This window comes from Dunckerocampus dactyliophorus, chromosome 8, assembly GCF_027744805.1.
Source record: "Dunckerocampus dactyliophorus isolate RoL2022-P2 chromosome 8, RoL_Ddac_1.1, whole genome shotgun sequence".
NCBI lineage: Eukaryota > Metazoa > Chordata > Actinopteri > Syngnathiformes > Syngnathidae > Dunckerocampus > Dunckerocampus dactyliophorus.
In genome coordinates, this window is record NC_072826.1 from 22,903,410 (window position 1) to 22,920,674 (window position 17,265).

General features: G+C 41.3%; 1 protein-coding gene across 6 annotated transcripts in view; it reads right to left on the minus strand.

Annotated features, from left to right (window-relative positions):
* aldh1l1 (aldehyde dehydrogenase 1 family, member L1) overlaps window positions 1–17,265 on the minus strand; it is a 47,295-nt gene that overhangs the window by 12,096 nt on the left and 17,934 nt on the right. For 3 of the 6 annotated variants that reach the window (XM_054784066.1, XM_054784065.1, XM_054784067.1), the window contains 9 exons: window positions 15,538–15,635; window positions 14,577–14,742; window positions 12,221–12,322; window positions 9,814–9,903; window positions 7,985–8,122; window positions 4,096–4,221; window positions 3,932–4,023; window positions 437–584; window positions 246–365 (listed from right to left, as the gene is read on the minus strand). In XM_054784066.1, the coding sequence (XP_054640041.1) occupies window positions 246–365; window positions 437–584; window positions 3,932–4,023; window positions 4,096–4,221; window positions 7,985–8,122; window positions 9,814–9,903; window positions 12,221–12,322; window positions 14,577–14,742; window positions 15,538–15,635 (1,080 nt within the window). Of the gene's footprint in view, window positions 1–245; window positions 366–436; window positions 585–3,931; window positions 4,024–4,095; window positions 4,222–7,984; window positions 8,123–9,813; window positions 9,904–12,220; window positions 12,323–14,576; window positions 14,743–15,537; window positions 15,773–17,265 lie in introns of all 6 variants that reach the window. The other 3 variants (XM_054784062.1, XM_054784064.1, XM_054784063.1) reach the window with 1 other exon arrangement.

Here is a 17,265-nt window from a genome sequence, read left to right on the forward strand (position 1 = left end):
ATTTGAATCGTACCTTAAACCGTGTTGTTATGAGCAATGAAGGTGTGCATTCAGACATCACGTAATTTAAGGTAAATGTACTTGTTTTCAGTGCATTTTTCAGCATACTTAAATGTAGCAAATTGTACATCCGAATTAACAGTTACAAAGTGAGTAATAAAAATATCCACTTTGTGTTTTTCTTTATCTTCCTGTTTATTTACACACACACACAAAAATAGAACTAGTGAGCTGTGTTGACTTACTGTGCCGTCATTGGGGTTGATTGTCTTGTATGTTTTTCCACCCTCTGCATCAACAAACTCTCCATTGACAAACAGCTGATGAGGCATTTTCACAGTCATGTTGTTGATGTTTTTCTCCACCTGGTAAAGTGAAACCAAGCTGATTTTGGTTTGTACTGCAACAGACATCAGCAATGTCGATGGGGACGTACGTAGTCGATGACTAATTGGTCTTCACTGTCCTCCCCTCGCAGCTTCCTAACACACAGCTGGATGAACTCCTGGAAGGTGGTGTTCATGTAGATGTCCTCGTTTTGTAATTGGCAGGAACTCACACGCATCTTCACCTCCTCTACAAGCCTGAAGACAGCAAAAGACTAAAACATGTCCAACGAGTACATTCTACAGTATATGCTGTTGTTCAACAGTCATAAATAAGACACAACTGGGTTTGTTTTTTACCTAATTTATGATTGTTTCTACTCTTGGGAGTCGAACGCACCGGCGTGTAAAATTCATACACTGAATTTAAAGGTGGCAGCATGACCATGTAATCACACACCTTCAACTGGCATCGAAAAGTGCAGACTTCAAAATGCATTCAAGGCTTTCACTTCAAAATGCATTCAAGGCTTTCAATGGTGTATGGTTAATAAAAGAAAGACTGGTGGATAAAAGCTTCACATCAACCAATCAAAGCATTACAGGCCATTTGGTTGCTGAGGGAGAGGGGGTAAGGTAAGCCAAAACAGCTACCATGTGTGATGTGGAGAAAGACTTTTGTCTTTGAAAGACTAAAGGTCTGACTCATCCACTTTGCCACCTTGCATGTTTTTTTATCTGTATCAGTGCTTCTCAAATAGTGAGGCGGGCCCCCCTGTGGGGGTGCGGTGAACTGTCGGTGGGGTGGGGGCGAGAGAGGCAGAGAGGACTTTCAATATTAGTGCAGACCTGCCAACATGTATGAATTTGTCGTACTTGGCATGCAATTTTACTCACATACACTTGTTTGCTTCACTGCTCTCCATTTTATTGCATTTCGCTGGTTTCTGTTTCAAAATTAGCCGGTAGCATTGTAAATAAATTGAAAAATGTATAATTCAGCCATGTGATCAGTATTGGTACCGTCTGATTTCAGTCCTGGAAGATTGTCGCATTAAACCCTGATCGGAGCGTCCCTAAAAATAACAAATTAACAGAATTTTAAAAACTGTGCGGGGCTGGGTTCCAGGAACAGTTGAGTAGGTAAATTCTGCCAATTTATTCAGCTGCGTCCTGTCACTCATTGTGACATCAAGCGCAGTGTCAGATAAGTTGTCTGTTTTTCTCTCTTACGCCTTGGGATGACTTGGTGCTTTATGCCTCATGTCAGCGATGAGCATCCTTTGCGCATTTGCTGAGAATGCGCCCCCTTACACAAAATTGACCTCCCCGTGGATTGCGGTACCATACACACAGCTCTTGAGGGAGGGGGGGCTCTGAGGCCTTGCCTGGCTTTGAAGATCTCAAGGGAAAACCTGCTGCTGGCTCCGAAATAGACGAGACCAGACAAATTCGTAGAGAAGAATGAGAGGTCTGTCACGGGTTGCTCCTGACAAGGTCCCTCTAGACATGAAATAACACCCCTATAGTCACCTTTACACTACTATTACCCAATATAGTAGACATAATAAGAGCAAATACGACATAAGTAAGACTTATGCTAGTACTTGGGGGGGCAGGACGTTACGCCAGGGGTTCAGAGTTAAGTTTTAGCTTGCGTGGGTTACGGCTGCAATAGTAGCCCTTGTTAGGGATTATTGTGCCTGTTGTGAGATCATTCAAACCTGCAATAAAAGTCGTTTCAACGATCAAGTGTGGTGCTTGTGTGTCTCACCCAACATTATAGTAACATTACTGACACCCAGTGACCAGTGTAGCATACTACATATCACATCTTTCAATGCATCACTCTGAAAGCCTTAAATTTGTATTTTACTTCATTTAGCCATTTTTATGCTTGAAAATGCTTCATTTAGGCAAAAATTTGTAAAATGTTTTTAAATATGCATTTTTTAAACTACTAATAGACCACTAAACAGCAATTAATATATTTTTGCAAATATGTATTTAAGTGCTCCTCCCTGAGCTACCACGTAGCTCAGTTGGCTTTTATGCCATTGGTAGGGTCCCCCATAACAAACAGGTCCTACGTGAGGGACCAGACTACGTGAGGCACCAGACAAAGAGTGGTTCAATAGATGGTGCGCGAGGTTGAGAAGTTCCGGCTAGATATAGTCGGACTCACCTCAATGGAGAGCAAGGGCTCTGAAACCAGTCCTCTCGAGAGGGGCTTGACTTTATTCCACTTTGGCGTTGCCAGCAGTGGAGGCGACTGGCAGGGGTGGCAATTTTTGTTGAGCCTCGGTGAACAAGAGGGTAGTTTCCCTCCGCCTTTGGGTGGGGGGACGGGTCCTGACTGTTGTTTGCGCTTATGCACCAAACAGCAGTTCAGAATACCCGCCCTTTGTGGAGTCCCTACAAGGGGTACTGGAGAGTGCTCCCTTGGGGGATTCCCTTGTTCTGCTGGGGGACGTCAACGCTCACGTTGGCAGCGACAGTGAGACCTGGAGTGGCGTGAATGTGAGGAACGGCCCCCTGATCTGAGCCCGAGCAGTGCTTTGTTATTTGGCTTCTGTGCTTATCAGAGATTGTCAATAACAAACACTATGTTCAAGCATAAGGGTGTTCACATGTGCACTTGGCACCAGGACACTCCGGGCCGCAGTTGGATGATTTTACTTTGTGGTCGTATCATCGGACTTGCGGCCATGTGATTGGGAGACTCAGGTGAAGAGAGGGGCGCAGCTGTCAACCAATCACCACCTGGTGGTGAGTTGGCTCTGATGGTGGGGGAGGATGCCGGTCAGACCTGGCAGGCCCAAACGTATTGTGAGAAAGCTCTGGGAAAGCTTTGACCATGTTCCGAGGGAGGCGGCGGACATTCAAGTCCGAATGGGCCACCATTGTTGAGGCGGCTGATCGGAGCTGTAGCCGTAAGGTGGTTGGTGCAAACTGGTGCGGCGTCTGCTTGTGATGCGGATTATGCATCGGTCCGTTGTGGTGAAGAGAGAGCTGAACCGAAAAGCAAAGCTCTCAATTTACTGATCGATCGATGTTCCTACCCTCACTTATGGTCATGAGCTTTGGGTAGTGACCGAAAGGACAAGATCGCGGGTACAAGCGGCCGAAATGAGTTTTCTCCGTAGGGTGTCTGGGCTCTCCATTAGAGATAAGGTGTGTCACCCGGGAGGGACTCTGAGTAGAGAACTACTACTCCTCTGCATTGAGAGGAGCCAGATGAGGCGGCCTGGGCATCTGGTCAGGATGCTTCCTGGACGCCTCCCTGGGAAGGTGTTCAGGGCACGTCTGACCGGTAGAAGGCCTCGGGAATGGACCCAGGACACGTTGGAGACTATGTCTCCCAACTGGCCTTGGAAGGCCTTAAGATTCGCCGGGAGGAGCAGGATGAAGAGAAGTCTGGGCCTCCCTGCTTAGGCTACTAAAAGGGCTACGCGACCCGACTTCGGGTAAGCGGTAGAAGATGGATGGATGTATTTAAGTGAAGCCACAAAATTTGAAGCGCGAAGTAGCGAGGGCAAAAGGCAAAAGTAATCAAATCAAATCCTAGCCGGGACCCCAGATGTGTAAAGACAAACTTATTTTACCTGACCACATCCATGGAAGCAGCTCCAGACTTGAAAAAATCTGTGGAGTCTCTAATCTGACTGACGTTGGTGAGAATGCTCTGCCACACTGCCTGTGAGCACAAAAAACCTGCTTTAGTGGAAATCCTGATACTGCTTGGTTTAAAATGTGCTGAAGATCCTACCTTCATCTGCTCAGCAAAGCTTTTCTCCTCCTCAGTCAGCTCCACGGCAGCACTGCTTCCGGAGCAGAAGTACTGCGCAGCAGAGATCATCTTTCCATTCTCAAATTGCAAATTCTTTACCAGCAGCTACATGTGGAGACAAAACAAAAAATGTTTTGAAGCTTCTGCTGGAACATTTTATATCACAATTCACATTTTTTCATTTGAAACCATCCTTCGCTTTGGTGCTTTCCCTACAATTTTCATTGTTGATGATTTGAGGACTGAGGAGGCTTCATCAAGCACTCAAACGTGTGTGCATCCTTTGCAGATATCGTTTCGTTTCTACATGGGCATAGAAGAAGTACTGTACAGTCGCCACCCTGCAAATTCGCAGATAATAGAATAAAAAAATTCTCCGAAAATAGGCAGTTCGGGACATCTCATTCACTATAAATGGGTAATAATTTATAAATAAATTATAATACAGGTACAATGTACAACATACAGTCATGGAAAAAATATTAGACCACCCTTGTTTCTTCAGTTTATTGATCCATTTTAATACCCAGTACAACTAAAGGCACATTTGTTTGGACAAATATAATGATGATAACAAATATAGCTCATAAGAGTTTAATTTAAGCGCTGATAACTAGCAACTTCCATGGTTTTCTTGATAATAACCAAAATCACTTATTTTCTTACATGAATAGCTCTAGCATTGTACTGCCAAAAATGTAACCTATAAGCTATCTTTGATGTCATTGTTATACTTGTATTTGTCCAAACAAAGGTGCCTTTAGTTGTATCAGGCATTAAAATGAAAAAGAAACTGAAGAAACAAGGGTGGTCTAATCATTTTTTCCATGACTGTAAATGTACCACTGTAAAAAGCCCACAATGTTGACATGTTTATATCTTTTTGCTGCACTGATGATGTTTTTTCTAGAGATCAATCCATATGGGTTTTTCAGGACTGATACCAAAACAGATTATTAGTAGTTCAGGAGGCTGATAACCGATATTTAGAGCTGATATTCATTTGCAGTAAAAGTGAAAAATTTGGCGTAAAAATCGTTTAAGTGCCTAAAGCATGTTTATTTAACCAAAGAAATAGAAAAATAGCTTCAGAAGAGCATAGACTCAAAAGCATCTCTTAGAAGTTCAATAACCTTAAATAAATAGCTCCCTGAAATACTTCCAGAGTAAATAAATAACATTTATATATAACTTTTCTTTGTTTTAAGTTCAAACACAACAAGCACAGGGAGTTAACAAGCTCAGTAGCAGCTCTTGTAAAGTTAAATACAAACTTATATAATAGCTCTCTGAATTTTTTCAGCCTTCATCTTAGTGTACTTCCCTGCAACAAAACAAGACTGAATTGAATTTCTTACTCTCTCTCACAATCACGCACACAGGTGGCCTGTTTCCACATTGATATTACCAACAGCATTGTTTCAAGTCAGTCACATACGGGAGGTACTACGAGCTAGCAAAGCTGCCGCTTGTGTTTACTCCGCTCTTAACGTTACGTTATTGTAGTAGTCGTGAGTTTTTCATGTGACTTTCACGCAAACACACACTATTCTCCACATTACATACATTCTCCCTCTTGCTAATACATAGTCTGCTGAACCGGCGAACTAATGTTATGGTAAGCTAGCTAACCAGCTAACCTCAATCACACACATGCTTTTACTATCACAGACTGTTTGCCTTCTTTCAAATAATTCACAGACATGTCGGGAGGTACTACAAGCTAGCAGAGGTGCCGCTAATGTTTATCGGCTTTTACGTCATTCTGCTGCTCACTGTAACATTAAGTAGCTGTGCGATCTACAGCACTGGGATGTTTATTACAATTTCGAGGGAGTTTTCTGCGTTTACTGTACATTGACGTGTGTTTGCTCTCAGGACATTCTCCACACGTGAAAACTTCCCCCTCAGCTGTGTGTGTGTGTGTGTGTGTGTGTGTGTGTGTGTGAGGACAGCGTCCACTTCAGATAGACTCTGCCACTAACATGTGCTGTGGCTCTGATTAACCAATCAGATGGCACCGTGAGTGGCGCAATGCTGGAGACAGACGTCGCAGCCGGCAGAAGAGAGCGAGAGAGAGGCGCGGCTGCATCTGAGCTGAAATAATCCAGTTTTAAATTGATTTCTTGATATAGGCCCATCGGATTTAAATAAAGGCAGATAATATACATTAAAATTCCTAATATCGGCCCCTAGTCTTTAGTTTTTTTTCTGTTGTGTTGAGATTTCGCACTTTGTTCGGCGGTCTTTTAACGCACAATAGTTGCTGTGAGATGCAAAAGTGCAACCTGTACACTACCATTACAAGTTTTAGAACATTCCAATTTCTGTGGAGGAAAAACCTACATTTTTAAGTGTTACGATGGTCCCTTTTTTCTTGCCATTTTTGTAACCACAAATTACTTTCTCCAATACAGTGCTGTTCAACTTATGTTCACGAGGGTATAGTACCACAGTGTGTTCCAAAAACTGTTGTTATGCAGACAGAGAGGGCAGTAAGTACTCCAGAACTTGCAACACCTGTAGATTAGTCGCACTAACTGCCAAGACTTGATCAGCCTCCATTTCTGCAGAACAGCTTTAAATTGTTGACCCATTTTGTGGTCCCTGAAACAGGCCTTTTTGTATCATTCTGAAATACACAATATTTTTCAGTTTTGGGTAACCTTACCTTTTTCTTAACCTCTGGCACTTCACCACTTACCTTCGTACCATTTCAAGCCATTCATTGGACTTAACGACTTCGTACATTTTATACTTTAAATGTGTTTAATAAGTGTGTGAGGCAAATTGAAGAGAGACGTGGAGGGTTCTGGAGCTGAATCTAATCTAATAATTACAACAGTCACTTTTACTGCAAATGCTGACTCAAAATCGGAGAACGTCAATGTCAAGCTGGCAGGAGTGTTTGGAGGGGTGAGCCATGTGTCAAAAAGAGACATTTTATGGGTGTATCCTCCATCCATCCATCCATTTTCCATGCCGCTTGTCTGGGGGTATACTGGATATTATCCCAGCTGAGTTTGGGCCAGGTGGTCCTGGGATGTAATCCCCGTAAAAAGTGGAGATCTACTGTACACAAAACTTATGTATTTTCCAAAAGTTTATTTTTTGTCATGAAAGCTCATTTTAAATCCCTTTAGCAACAGTAATGCTTTAATAGTGAGTCAAATATTAAAATGAAACTCTTCTTAATATATTTAGTCAATGAATTAAAAGAAAACAAGCACGGAAACTATCACTATCGGGTTTATAGCCTTCAAATTGCTATAGAAAGACTTGACAACAAACAGTAAAAATGCAAATAAGACCATCAACAAATGTCGCTCTTTCAATGATTTTCAATCATACACATTTGTGTGACACTAAAAAGTGTAAAGTTAAGAATACATTTAGCATGAAAAATGTGACATCTTTGAAATAAATTAGAAGTGTTTTAGAATAAAAAACGTCACAAATGTCGTCTGTGTGCTCCACTTGCTGTGTGTTATATTCACCATCATGTGACTTCAGTGGCTCCTGGATTCTTATGGTTTCAAATGCGTTTGGCAAAATAAAGAACAACAAAAAGTATGTTTGTGATTCTGGACTAATTTGTCATTATTCAGAGTAGAATTAGCTCTACTTTGTGGGCAAAAGTGGTCCAGGAAGACAGATGGAAAAGCTGCTCTGTTAACAATGAACCTGGCTTTCCATCTTCTTCCGCTCAGTCTGACTCATGTTCAGTTGATTAAATTGCAGGCTGAAATGTATTTGCCACACCCACATTTGTTAAAGAGAGCAAGATTAGTAATAATTGGCACCAGCGCCTGAGAAGCTTCTACACCACACAGTATGTGTTATACCGTGATATCATGGGATAACTTACTGCCTTGCCGTCATTACCAAACAGCACGAGGCCCCCTTTAGTGACTATGCCGGGTTGGCTTGCTCCAGGGATCTCCAGGGGCTGCCCATTTGTTGCTGTGCCATTATCCACCAGTGACGAGCCATAGAAAGTCACTTGCTACAAAAAAAATAAAAACAGACACACACTCAGCTTTGTTGAGGACATTATCAATAATTCAGATTTAAAATGTGAAATGCAGATTGTCTTGTAGCCCATTCCAGTCTTGTGCAGGTCTACAATACCATATTTAATGTATTGTGTGGAGATATGGGGAATAACTACAAAAGCAATCTTCACACACTCACTGTACTGCAAAAAAGATGGGTGAGGATCATTCATAATGCCAAGTATAGAGAACACACAAACCCCTTATTTTTAAAATCACAGATATTAAAATTTGCAGATTTAGTATTCTTTCAAACCGCTAGAATAATGCATAAAGTTAATAATGACTTGTTACCCAAAAACCTCATACAGTATAGAGAGGAGAAATATGAGAAATATGATCTTAGAGAAAAATTAAACTTAAAACATTTATACACGAGAACTACGCCAAAAACCCACAGCATTTCCGTATGTGGAATTATATTACCGGTATGGAATGGATTGAGTAAGGAACTCAAACAATGTACAGAGATGAGTAAATTAAAAAAACAATACAAGCAGTTGGTGTTTACTAAATACAAGGCAGAAGAGTCTTGATCATCACAATGATTGTTCTGTCAGGTTCGTTTTCTTTTTTTTTTTTCTTTTCTTTTTTTATTTATATTTATTATATATACAGTATGTATATATATATATATATATATATATATATATATATATATATATATATATATATATATATATATATATATATATACACACATACATTTTTTTGTCTTCTTACTGTTATTTATGATGTATTATTATTCTGATTATCATAGAAAACATGACATGGAATGAACAACAGGTGTTGTACTAGATGTGGAATAGATGGTGGGTAGGATTAAATAAGCTTTGCTTCTTCCTACTCCTTTTGGACATGTGGAACTGTGAAAGAATGATTAATGAGATGTATTCCATTGTAACCTTCATGTTCAAATAAAGTAAACCGAACCAAACAATCTGGTCCCTGATGTCATCTCTTTGGTCTTGCCCATGGTAGTGAAGATGTTGGAAGAAAGTGTTTGTGTGACAACTGATCATTTCAATTAGCTTTATTTTACTTTTGTCTTTACATTTTTTAATATTATATATTTTATTTAATGCTTTTTCTGTATATTTTTTTTACATTATGTCTATTAAAATAAACCTGCCATAGAAGTTCTGGACTGTTTACAGTATATCCTTGTCAGGAGGTAAATACATCCATTCATTCTTCTCCATCACTTCACCTCATTAGGGTCACGGTTGAGCTGGAGCCTATACCAGCTGACCTTGAGAGAGAGGCGGGGTACACCCTAGACTGTCCATCCATCCATTTTCTATGCCACTTATCGTCACTAGGGTCACGGGGGTATGCTGGAGCCTATCCCAGCTGACTACGTGCGATAGCTGGTGAGCACCCTGGACTGGTCGGCAGCCAATCACAGGGCACAAATCTATGGACAATTCAGCATCTTCAACTAACAAAGCATGTTTTTGGAACGTGGGAGTACCCAGAAAAACCCTCGCAAGCATAGGGAGAAAATGCAAACGCCACACTGAGAAACTGGATCGACTGACTATGAATGCAGACTATCTAACTACTATATCCCCATGCTGCCCAACCTAATGTGATACCTTCGTTGGAGTTGCAGTTACAAGATCAGTATTGAATAGATTACCTGTCCATCAATTTCTGCCCAGGCACCAGGCACTTTGTCATTTCCTCGGATCCAGTTGTGGAGGGCCTCAGCAGACTGGTTCCAGTCAATCTACAACAGAAATATATATAGATTTTTTTTATACAATCATTGTGACAGCCCTTTGAACTTGCATGGAAAGTGCAGACTTCAAACGGCACATGAGACTTTAAGCCATTCGGAAAGGAAATGACTGCTTGTCCACTCATCCATTGGATTGGCAAGAGATTCCATCAAGAACAGAAAGAAGTGCATCAAGCACAGGAGTGCAACGATAAAGAAAATACGATTCGACAATTTCATGTTTTTTCAATCCAAAAAAGTAGGGGTGCCGGTTTCAGAAATGACATCAACTGATAAATCCGATAACATGAAAAAATAGCTTTGATAACCGATAAAAAGGCGACTGTGAGTGCGGCTTCTCTGCTTAGCGTGCAAGTCTCCACCTACCGTCTGAGTGCACAATGAGTGGGATCATGGTGCCTACCAGTTTGTGTATGTCAGCACGTTGCTGATAATATAATGTTGCAGAAACATGTATAAGAGGCCATGGCTCTCTACAGCCTAGATCAGGGGTCACCAACGTTTTTCCTTGTGAGAGCTACTTTTACAAAATGAAAATTGCCAAGAGCTAATCATTTTTGTAAATTTTTTATTTGAATGAAATACGCAAACAGCAATGCCGGCTAGGGCTAGATTTACAAACAAGTCAAATGCAAGACATTTGCAAGACATCTGCTGAATGAATGCATGAATTTGACTGCCCAGATGGAGAATTATATACTTAAGCTCACCAGGAGGTGATCAGACTTTTACAACAAAGTATCAAAACTTTTCCTGAAGAGGGACAGGGTGGATGTACTTCATATACAAATAAAAAGTACGAATACAAATGTTCTTCAAAACTATATTTGTCTATGAAGTATCTGAAAACAATCTTTTTTTTTTTTTTTTTACCAAAGTGAATTATTCTCTTTTTTTTCTTATCCTCTTAATGAGCAACCTTCATTAACATAAAAAAAAACTCCTACGGAGTCACTGCCTCACTAGCCATGCACCTCACTGCACATCACTGCTACCAAGAGTGGTCAACTATCCAGACAAAATTATGCCAGAAGTGTGTTGATGGCTACACAAAGGTCAAAGTTGCTAAAGGGCACAAATATTACTGAACCTGAATGTATACTTCTGTAAATAGGAGAAGTCAAAATTAATTATAATTTGTGCACCCAGTTGCTATTTTGTTTTAATCATGTATGCTGTGCCCGACAAAAAGAATGGTTCAAATAAATAATTAAGATTTAAATCATTAAGATTCCAAAATTGATGACATTCATTCCCATTGTTTATTAACCACCTTTTTCTGCAAGAACACAATTGTGACATATTAATGACATGTCTGAACATCCAGGCTCTATGTATAAGAGGATGTACACCTCAAAGTGTTGATGCTACACTTCCTTACTTTGTGGAGCCTTGAAAATAGACCACACTACTGTACTAGGACTTCACATCTGTTGAAACAAAGTTCTTGATTTCTGTTTCCCCTTTTCCTCTCCACCCTGATACATATTCATTGTTGGTTCAATTCTCTATTATTCTCATGTTACTGTCCTCCTGCTATTGTAATGTATGATTGGGTTTTTACAGTGTTAGGCATAATCTAGGTTATCTGCACATCCAGTTCAGGGACTACATGTTGTCCTGTTTACCAGTGAAGTCTGATTGGGAATTGCCACAACAGCGCAAAAAAAAGCTGCAGGAAAGTCAACTGTGTGAATCACTTTACTATCAACTGTGAAATCCAAAATATTTCAGACTTAAAAATCCCCATGGAACGAAGACGAATTTGTCTGTGGCTATTGTTTGTGTATTATTGTTGTGTATGTTGTGTATTGTGTTCCCTCGTTTATCGCGGGGGATATGTTCCCAAAATAGCCCGCAATAAGTGAAATCTGCGAAGTTTCACTCCTGCGACCGCGCCTTTCCGTCCTGGTGCCGTTTCGCTGTACTTTAGCGTTTTTGTATCCTTGTTAAAACATATTGCTGCAGTACTCCTCCTGTTTCAGTCCTCCTCCTTCAAACCCAAAATTCATTTACAAGCTAGCAAGCTTGCGATGACACAGGAGACATGCAGGGCGGCACAAAGGAGATTGATTGACAATGGTCTACAGCCAATCAGGATGCAGAAAACAATGGGCGGTGCAGACAGACAAGAGAGTGAAGAGACAGACACTCAACTTCCCACATTGCAATTCTTCTTAAAGGGCCAGGCTCAGCCTGGAAAAGCGTTCATACGCTGTAATTAAAAAAAAGAAGCACAAACAAAATTCCGCAAGACAGCGAATCCGTGAAAGTTGAACGGCGATAGGGTGAGGGAACACTGTACCTTTGAATTGTCTTTTTTTTGGATGCACTCATATGTGGCTCCTTCCTCTGGCTGGGTGATCCGTGGAGCCTTCCCCTCCGCAATGAGCTTCACTGCCTCCACCTGGAAGCAGAGAAAAGGGTAAAAAAGGTAGTCTTTTTTTTTTTTTTCTACACACAAAAGTGGGTGACGTATTAGTAACAAAATGATGCCACATAATTTGATAGAAATGAAAATGATCATCCTATAGAGGGGGGAAATCAAAGACACCAATGAAAGTGAAAAAATGATGCAGCACACTGGTCCATTTAGCTAAAATGTCATTGTAGCAACTCAAAATGATTCTCAGTAGTTTGTGTGGCCCCCACGTGCTTGTACGCATGCCTGACAACGTCGGGGCATGCTCCTAATGAGACTACGGATGGTGTCCTACACATCACCCACTGATTATCAGGAAGATATTCAAGATCATTTTTCCCCCAGTTTAGATCTGATGTGTTTTCGAAGTGTTCCTCTAATTTTTTTGAGCAGTGTATGTATGACTGTTTCAATACAGTATTATCATTGTGGTTGTTGATATTATTTTGTCTTTCTGTCAGGGTCTTTATAGTCATCACAGACGTGCTGATGTAGTCCTGTTTGTTTCTGTTGTTTTGGTATTGTTGTCACAATTGTTGTTGTTGCTGCTGTTGTCCTTGTCTCTCTCTTTTTTGTCCCCCTCTGACCAGAGGGTTAGCAAATGAAAATGGTGGCTTCACTGCATTTCTGGTTGTTTCCTGAACTTTTGTTTTTCCCCCTTATGATGGACTATCTTAGTAATAACGTTTTCCGAAATACATATTTAAACTATTAGCAGTTCTCAAGTATAGGAGATTAGAACATGACCACACCAAGCAACATGGAAATGTAATTTTTAGCCATAAATTAGCCAAATCAGCCATAAAGTAGCGGCTTATACGCCGGACTTTACGGGAATCCAGAAAGCCGATATTGTCAACACAAAACAGTTTTTAAAACGTTTTTTATAGTTTTACAATTATAGTTTTACATGCGGAAAACAATTCTAAATCAGAATCAGGTTTATTGCCAGGTATAGTTCACAAAACACAAGAAATTTGTTCTGGTGGGTTGGTGCAACAATAACTTCATAAAAGGAAAAAAAAGTAGAAAATACAAATATAAATATAAAAAATATAAAACTGACAGTATAACAGTGCAAAACAGCAGCAGAACTACTGATGGGAGTTAAACAGAACCCCAGAATGATTTATTATTACTTATTTATTTACAGGAATACTGAGGGTGTGACTATATTGAGATGTTAATCATACAGAGCAGCATTTAGAGCATATGAATACATATAAATGATGAATGAAAGGGATGAATGAACATTTAAGCTTACTTTTACCTTCACTGATGACCTGATTGTTTGTTGCCAAAGACACGATGTGGCAGCGAAATCAACACGGACACCACCTTCCTGTTTTGCTATGAGTTATTTCTTGAATTCAATAGTTTCTCATCTCAAGTCTCTGCTTTTCTTTTGATCACAGCTGCAAAATAAGCCAAAATGGAGCCAAATTAAGTTGCATGTGGCAGTATTTTGATAAAGATGTCGAGAAACACTATTGAATTCAAGAAATAACTAGTAGCAAAACACCAAGGTGGTGTCCGTGCTACAATGTGTCTTTGGCAACAATCACATCTTCAAAGAAGGTAAAAGTAACATTAATGTTCATTTATCCCATTCGTTCATCATTCATATGCATTTAGAATTGTTTTGTGAATGCAAAATTATAATTGAGATTTTTTTTTACATTTTAGACTGTGGCGTAACTGTGTTTGTTAATTAGCAAAGAACTGTAGAGTCAACCACTGACGACATGCCAGACGGGCAATGGAGCTGACTTCCACTTCGTGTTTCCATCTATTAGCAAGCCAATAGGATAACAAAAAAAACAAACATTAAGAACACAGTTGGACTCACGCAGTGTATTACGAACACCACAAGACTCACGCCATATTGTACGCTACCTGGAGGAGGCAAAATTTTGGTGTACATTTTTTACGCTAACTGAGGTTCCACTACATTTTAAATGCTTCTTTATCAATGATTCAACTGTGTCATGCTCTTCTTGTTGTATTTCTGTTTCTGCCTGTCTTTCCTTGTTTTGCTTTGTTTTGCTGGCAGCAAGGTGTTTACCAAGCAACACCAGCAAGGAGGACACAATCACCAATTGTCTGATTCATAAGCCTCGCGTCGACTCCAGGAAGACACCAGATTATTCCTCATGATTTGGACGGGGCAACATTCCTGTCTGTAACTGTTCTGCACTAGCAGGACGTCAAAATAAAGATGATATTTTTCCACACTTACAGTGCCTCTGACTCCCTCTGGAAAGAGAAATCTATTGTAGATGGTGTTGACGGTGTCACTAGGTTCAACATCACACTCCCTCTGCAGCAGAATTGGTCCAGTGTCAAGCCCATCATCAGCCCAAAACACAGTGAACCCACCCTTTTTGTCACCATGGATCAAGGTCCTGTGTGATGAAACATGAAAACATACATACAATAACTGTCAACACTATGTTTATGTGTACTACATTTACATAAAGTAGATCCTAAGTTAATAGTTTAGTAGGAGGCATCATATTGTTTTAACAGACAGAATGTAACAACACAACCAGAAAATAACATAAAATAAAGGTTATAAATGTATATATGTATATATGTATTAGAGTGACTGAAATAAGTATTTGATTCCATACCAACTAACAAGTACTGTGACACCCTCAGAGCAGTTAGGTGTCCATGAAACACACAAATGAGTCCTGTCCACTTAAGAAAGTACCGTCGTACAGTACAGGTCTGTTTCAAATTTTGCGGCTTCCCTCTATTGACGGTTTTTCAAAAATATATTAATTAATAAATAATGTTGTTTCGAGGTTGAATACAGCCTATTATTAGTAAAAAAAAAACATGCATATTTAACCAAATTGTACATATTTTTTGCCTATATGTTTTATGTTTTAAATGTCTTATTTTCTCTTATTACGTCTACTGTATCGGGTAATACGGGTGTAAAAGTGACTAAAGGAATGTTACTTCATGTCTAGAGGGCTCTAATAATGTTAAAAAAAACGTATTGAGAAGGTCGTAAACAGGTTTTGTATGCTCTAACTAGGAAAATATTCCATTCATAAATAAGGAACCAATTAACCACCATAAACCAGGGATTACTGTACCCATGCTGCTTTGGTAAGGGAGGTAAACGTACTAAATCTGCATATTTATTAATTACTCTCCCCACTGTAGTAATTTTGTGTAACGCTCACCAGTTGATAGCTGAAGCTCCCCGATGGCGAGGCAGCAGGGAAGGGTGGTAGATGATGGAGCCGTGTTTGGGATGGTCAATAACCTCCATAGGGATGAACTGGGAGCAAAAGGGTAAGACGTTGAGTTCAGCACCCGTGGCTTTGTACTGGGCCACAACTTCTGGGATAGCCTGGCCCTTCACACGCCAGCGAGGAAACTTGAACACGGTGACGCCATCCTTTTCTGCCTCTGTAGCTGCAGTTCAAAAATACAACAATTTAAGACGGTATCACGGCTAAATAAAAACCCCATGAGAGTAAATTTCCAGTAACTTCCATGACATCTGATTCAAAAACAAAAACAAGAGAATCCTTTCTGAAAGCCAAAGTCCAGTTATTTTGTAACGTTCCAAGTTTTCCACTTCCTGTTTTATTTTCTAGCTGGTGCCTGCCTCACATTGTCTTTTGTTTCGTCACCAGAGTGCTGGAGAGCACCCCAACTGGTTACTCCGTCGTTTCACTGGGAGACTTCAACGCCCATGTGGGCAATGACAGTGTGACCTGGAGGGGCGTGATTGAGAGGAACGGCCTCCCCAATCTGAAACCGTGCGGTGTGATGTTGTTGGACTTCTGTGCGAGCCTCAGTTTGTCCATCACAAACACTATGTTGGAAAAGGAGGATGTCCACAAGTGCACATGGCACCCGGTCACCCTTGGCCGCAGGTCTATGATTGACTTTGTAGTTGTATCATCAAACCTGTGTCCGCATGTTCCGGACACGTGGGTGAAGAGAGGGGCTGAGTTGTCAACTGATCACCACCTCGTGATGAGTTGGATTATATGGTGGGGGAGGATGCTGGACAGACCTGGGAGACCCAAACGTGCAGTGGGGGTGTGCTGGGAACGTTTGGCAGAGTCTCCTGTTCGTTGGGTCTTCAACTCTCACCTCCGGCAGAGCTTCACCTGCATTCCGGGGGAGGACGAGGATATTGAGTCCGAAAGGGCTAAATTCCATGCCTGCATTGCTGAGGCAGCCGATCGGAGCTGCGGACGCAAGGTGGCTGGTGCCAGTCATGGTGGCCCGATAGTGGACACCAGAGGTCTGGGCTGCCGTCAAGCTGAAGAAGGAGTCCTATCGAGCATGGATGGCTTGTGGGACTCCTGAAGCAGGTGACAAGTCCCGGGAGGCCAAGCGGCAAGTGGCTTCAGCGGTGGTCAAGGCAAAGGAGGAGGAGGAGTTTAGTGAGGCCATGGAGCACGACTTTCGGTCGGCCTCGAAAAGGTTCTGGCAAACCATCCGGCGCCTCAGAAAGGGGAAGCAGTGCCCGGTCCATACTGTTTACAGTGGGGACAGGGGCCTGTTGACCTCGACTGAGGATATAATCGGACGGTGAAAGGAATACTTTGAGGCCCTTCTCAATCCCACTGACATACCTTCCATAGAGGAAGCAGAGTCTGAGGACACAAGCTCGGACAGTTCCATCACCGTGGCTGAGGTATCTGGGGTAGTCAAAACGCTCCCCAGTGGCAAAGCTCCGAGAGTGGACGAGTTTCGCCTTGAATTCCTTAAGGCTTTGGATGATGAGGGACTGTCTTGGCTGACACGTCTCTTCAACATTGCGTGGAAGTCGGGAACAGTACCTCTGGATTGGCAGACCAGGGTGGTGACCGGAGAAGAAGGGTGACCGGAGGGTGTGTCCCAACTATAGGGAGCTCACACTCCTCAGCCCCCTTGGGAAAGTCTATTCC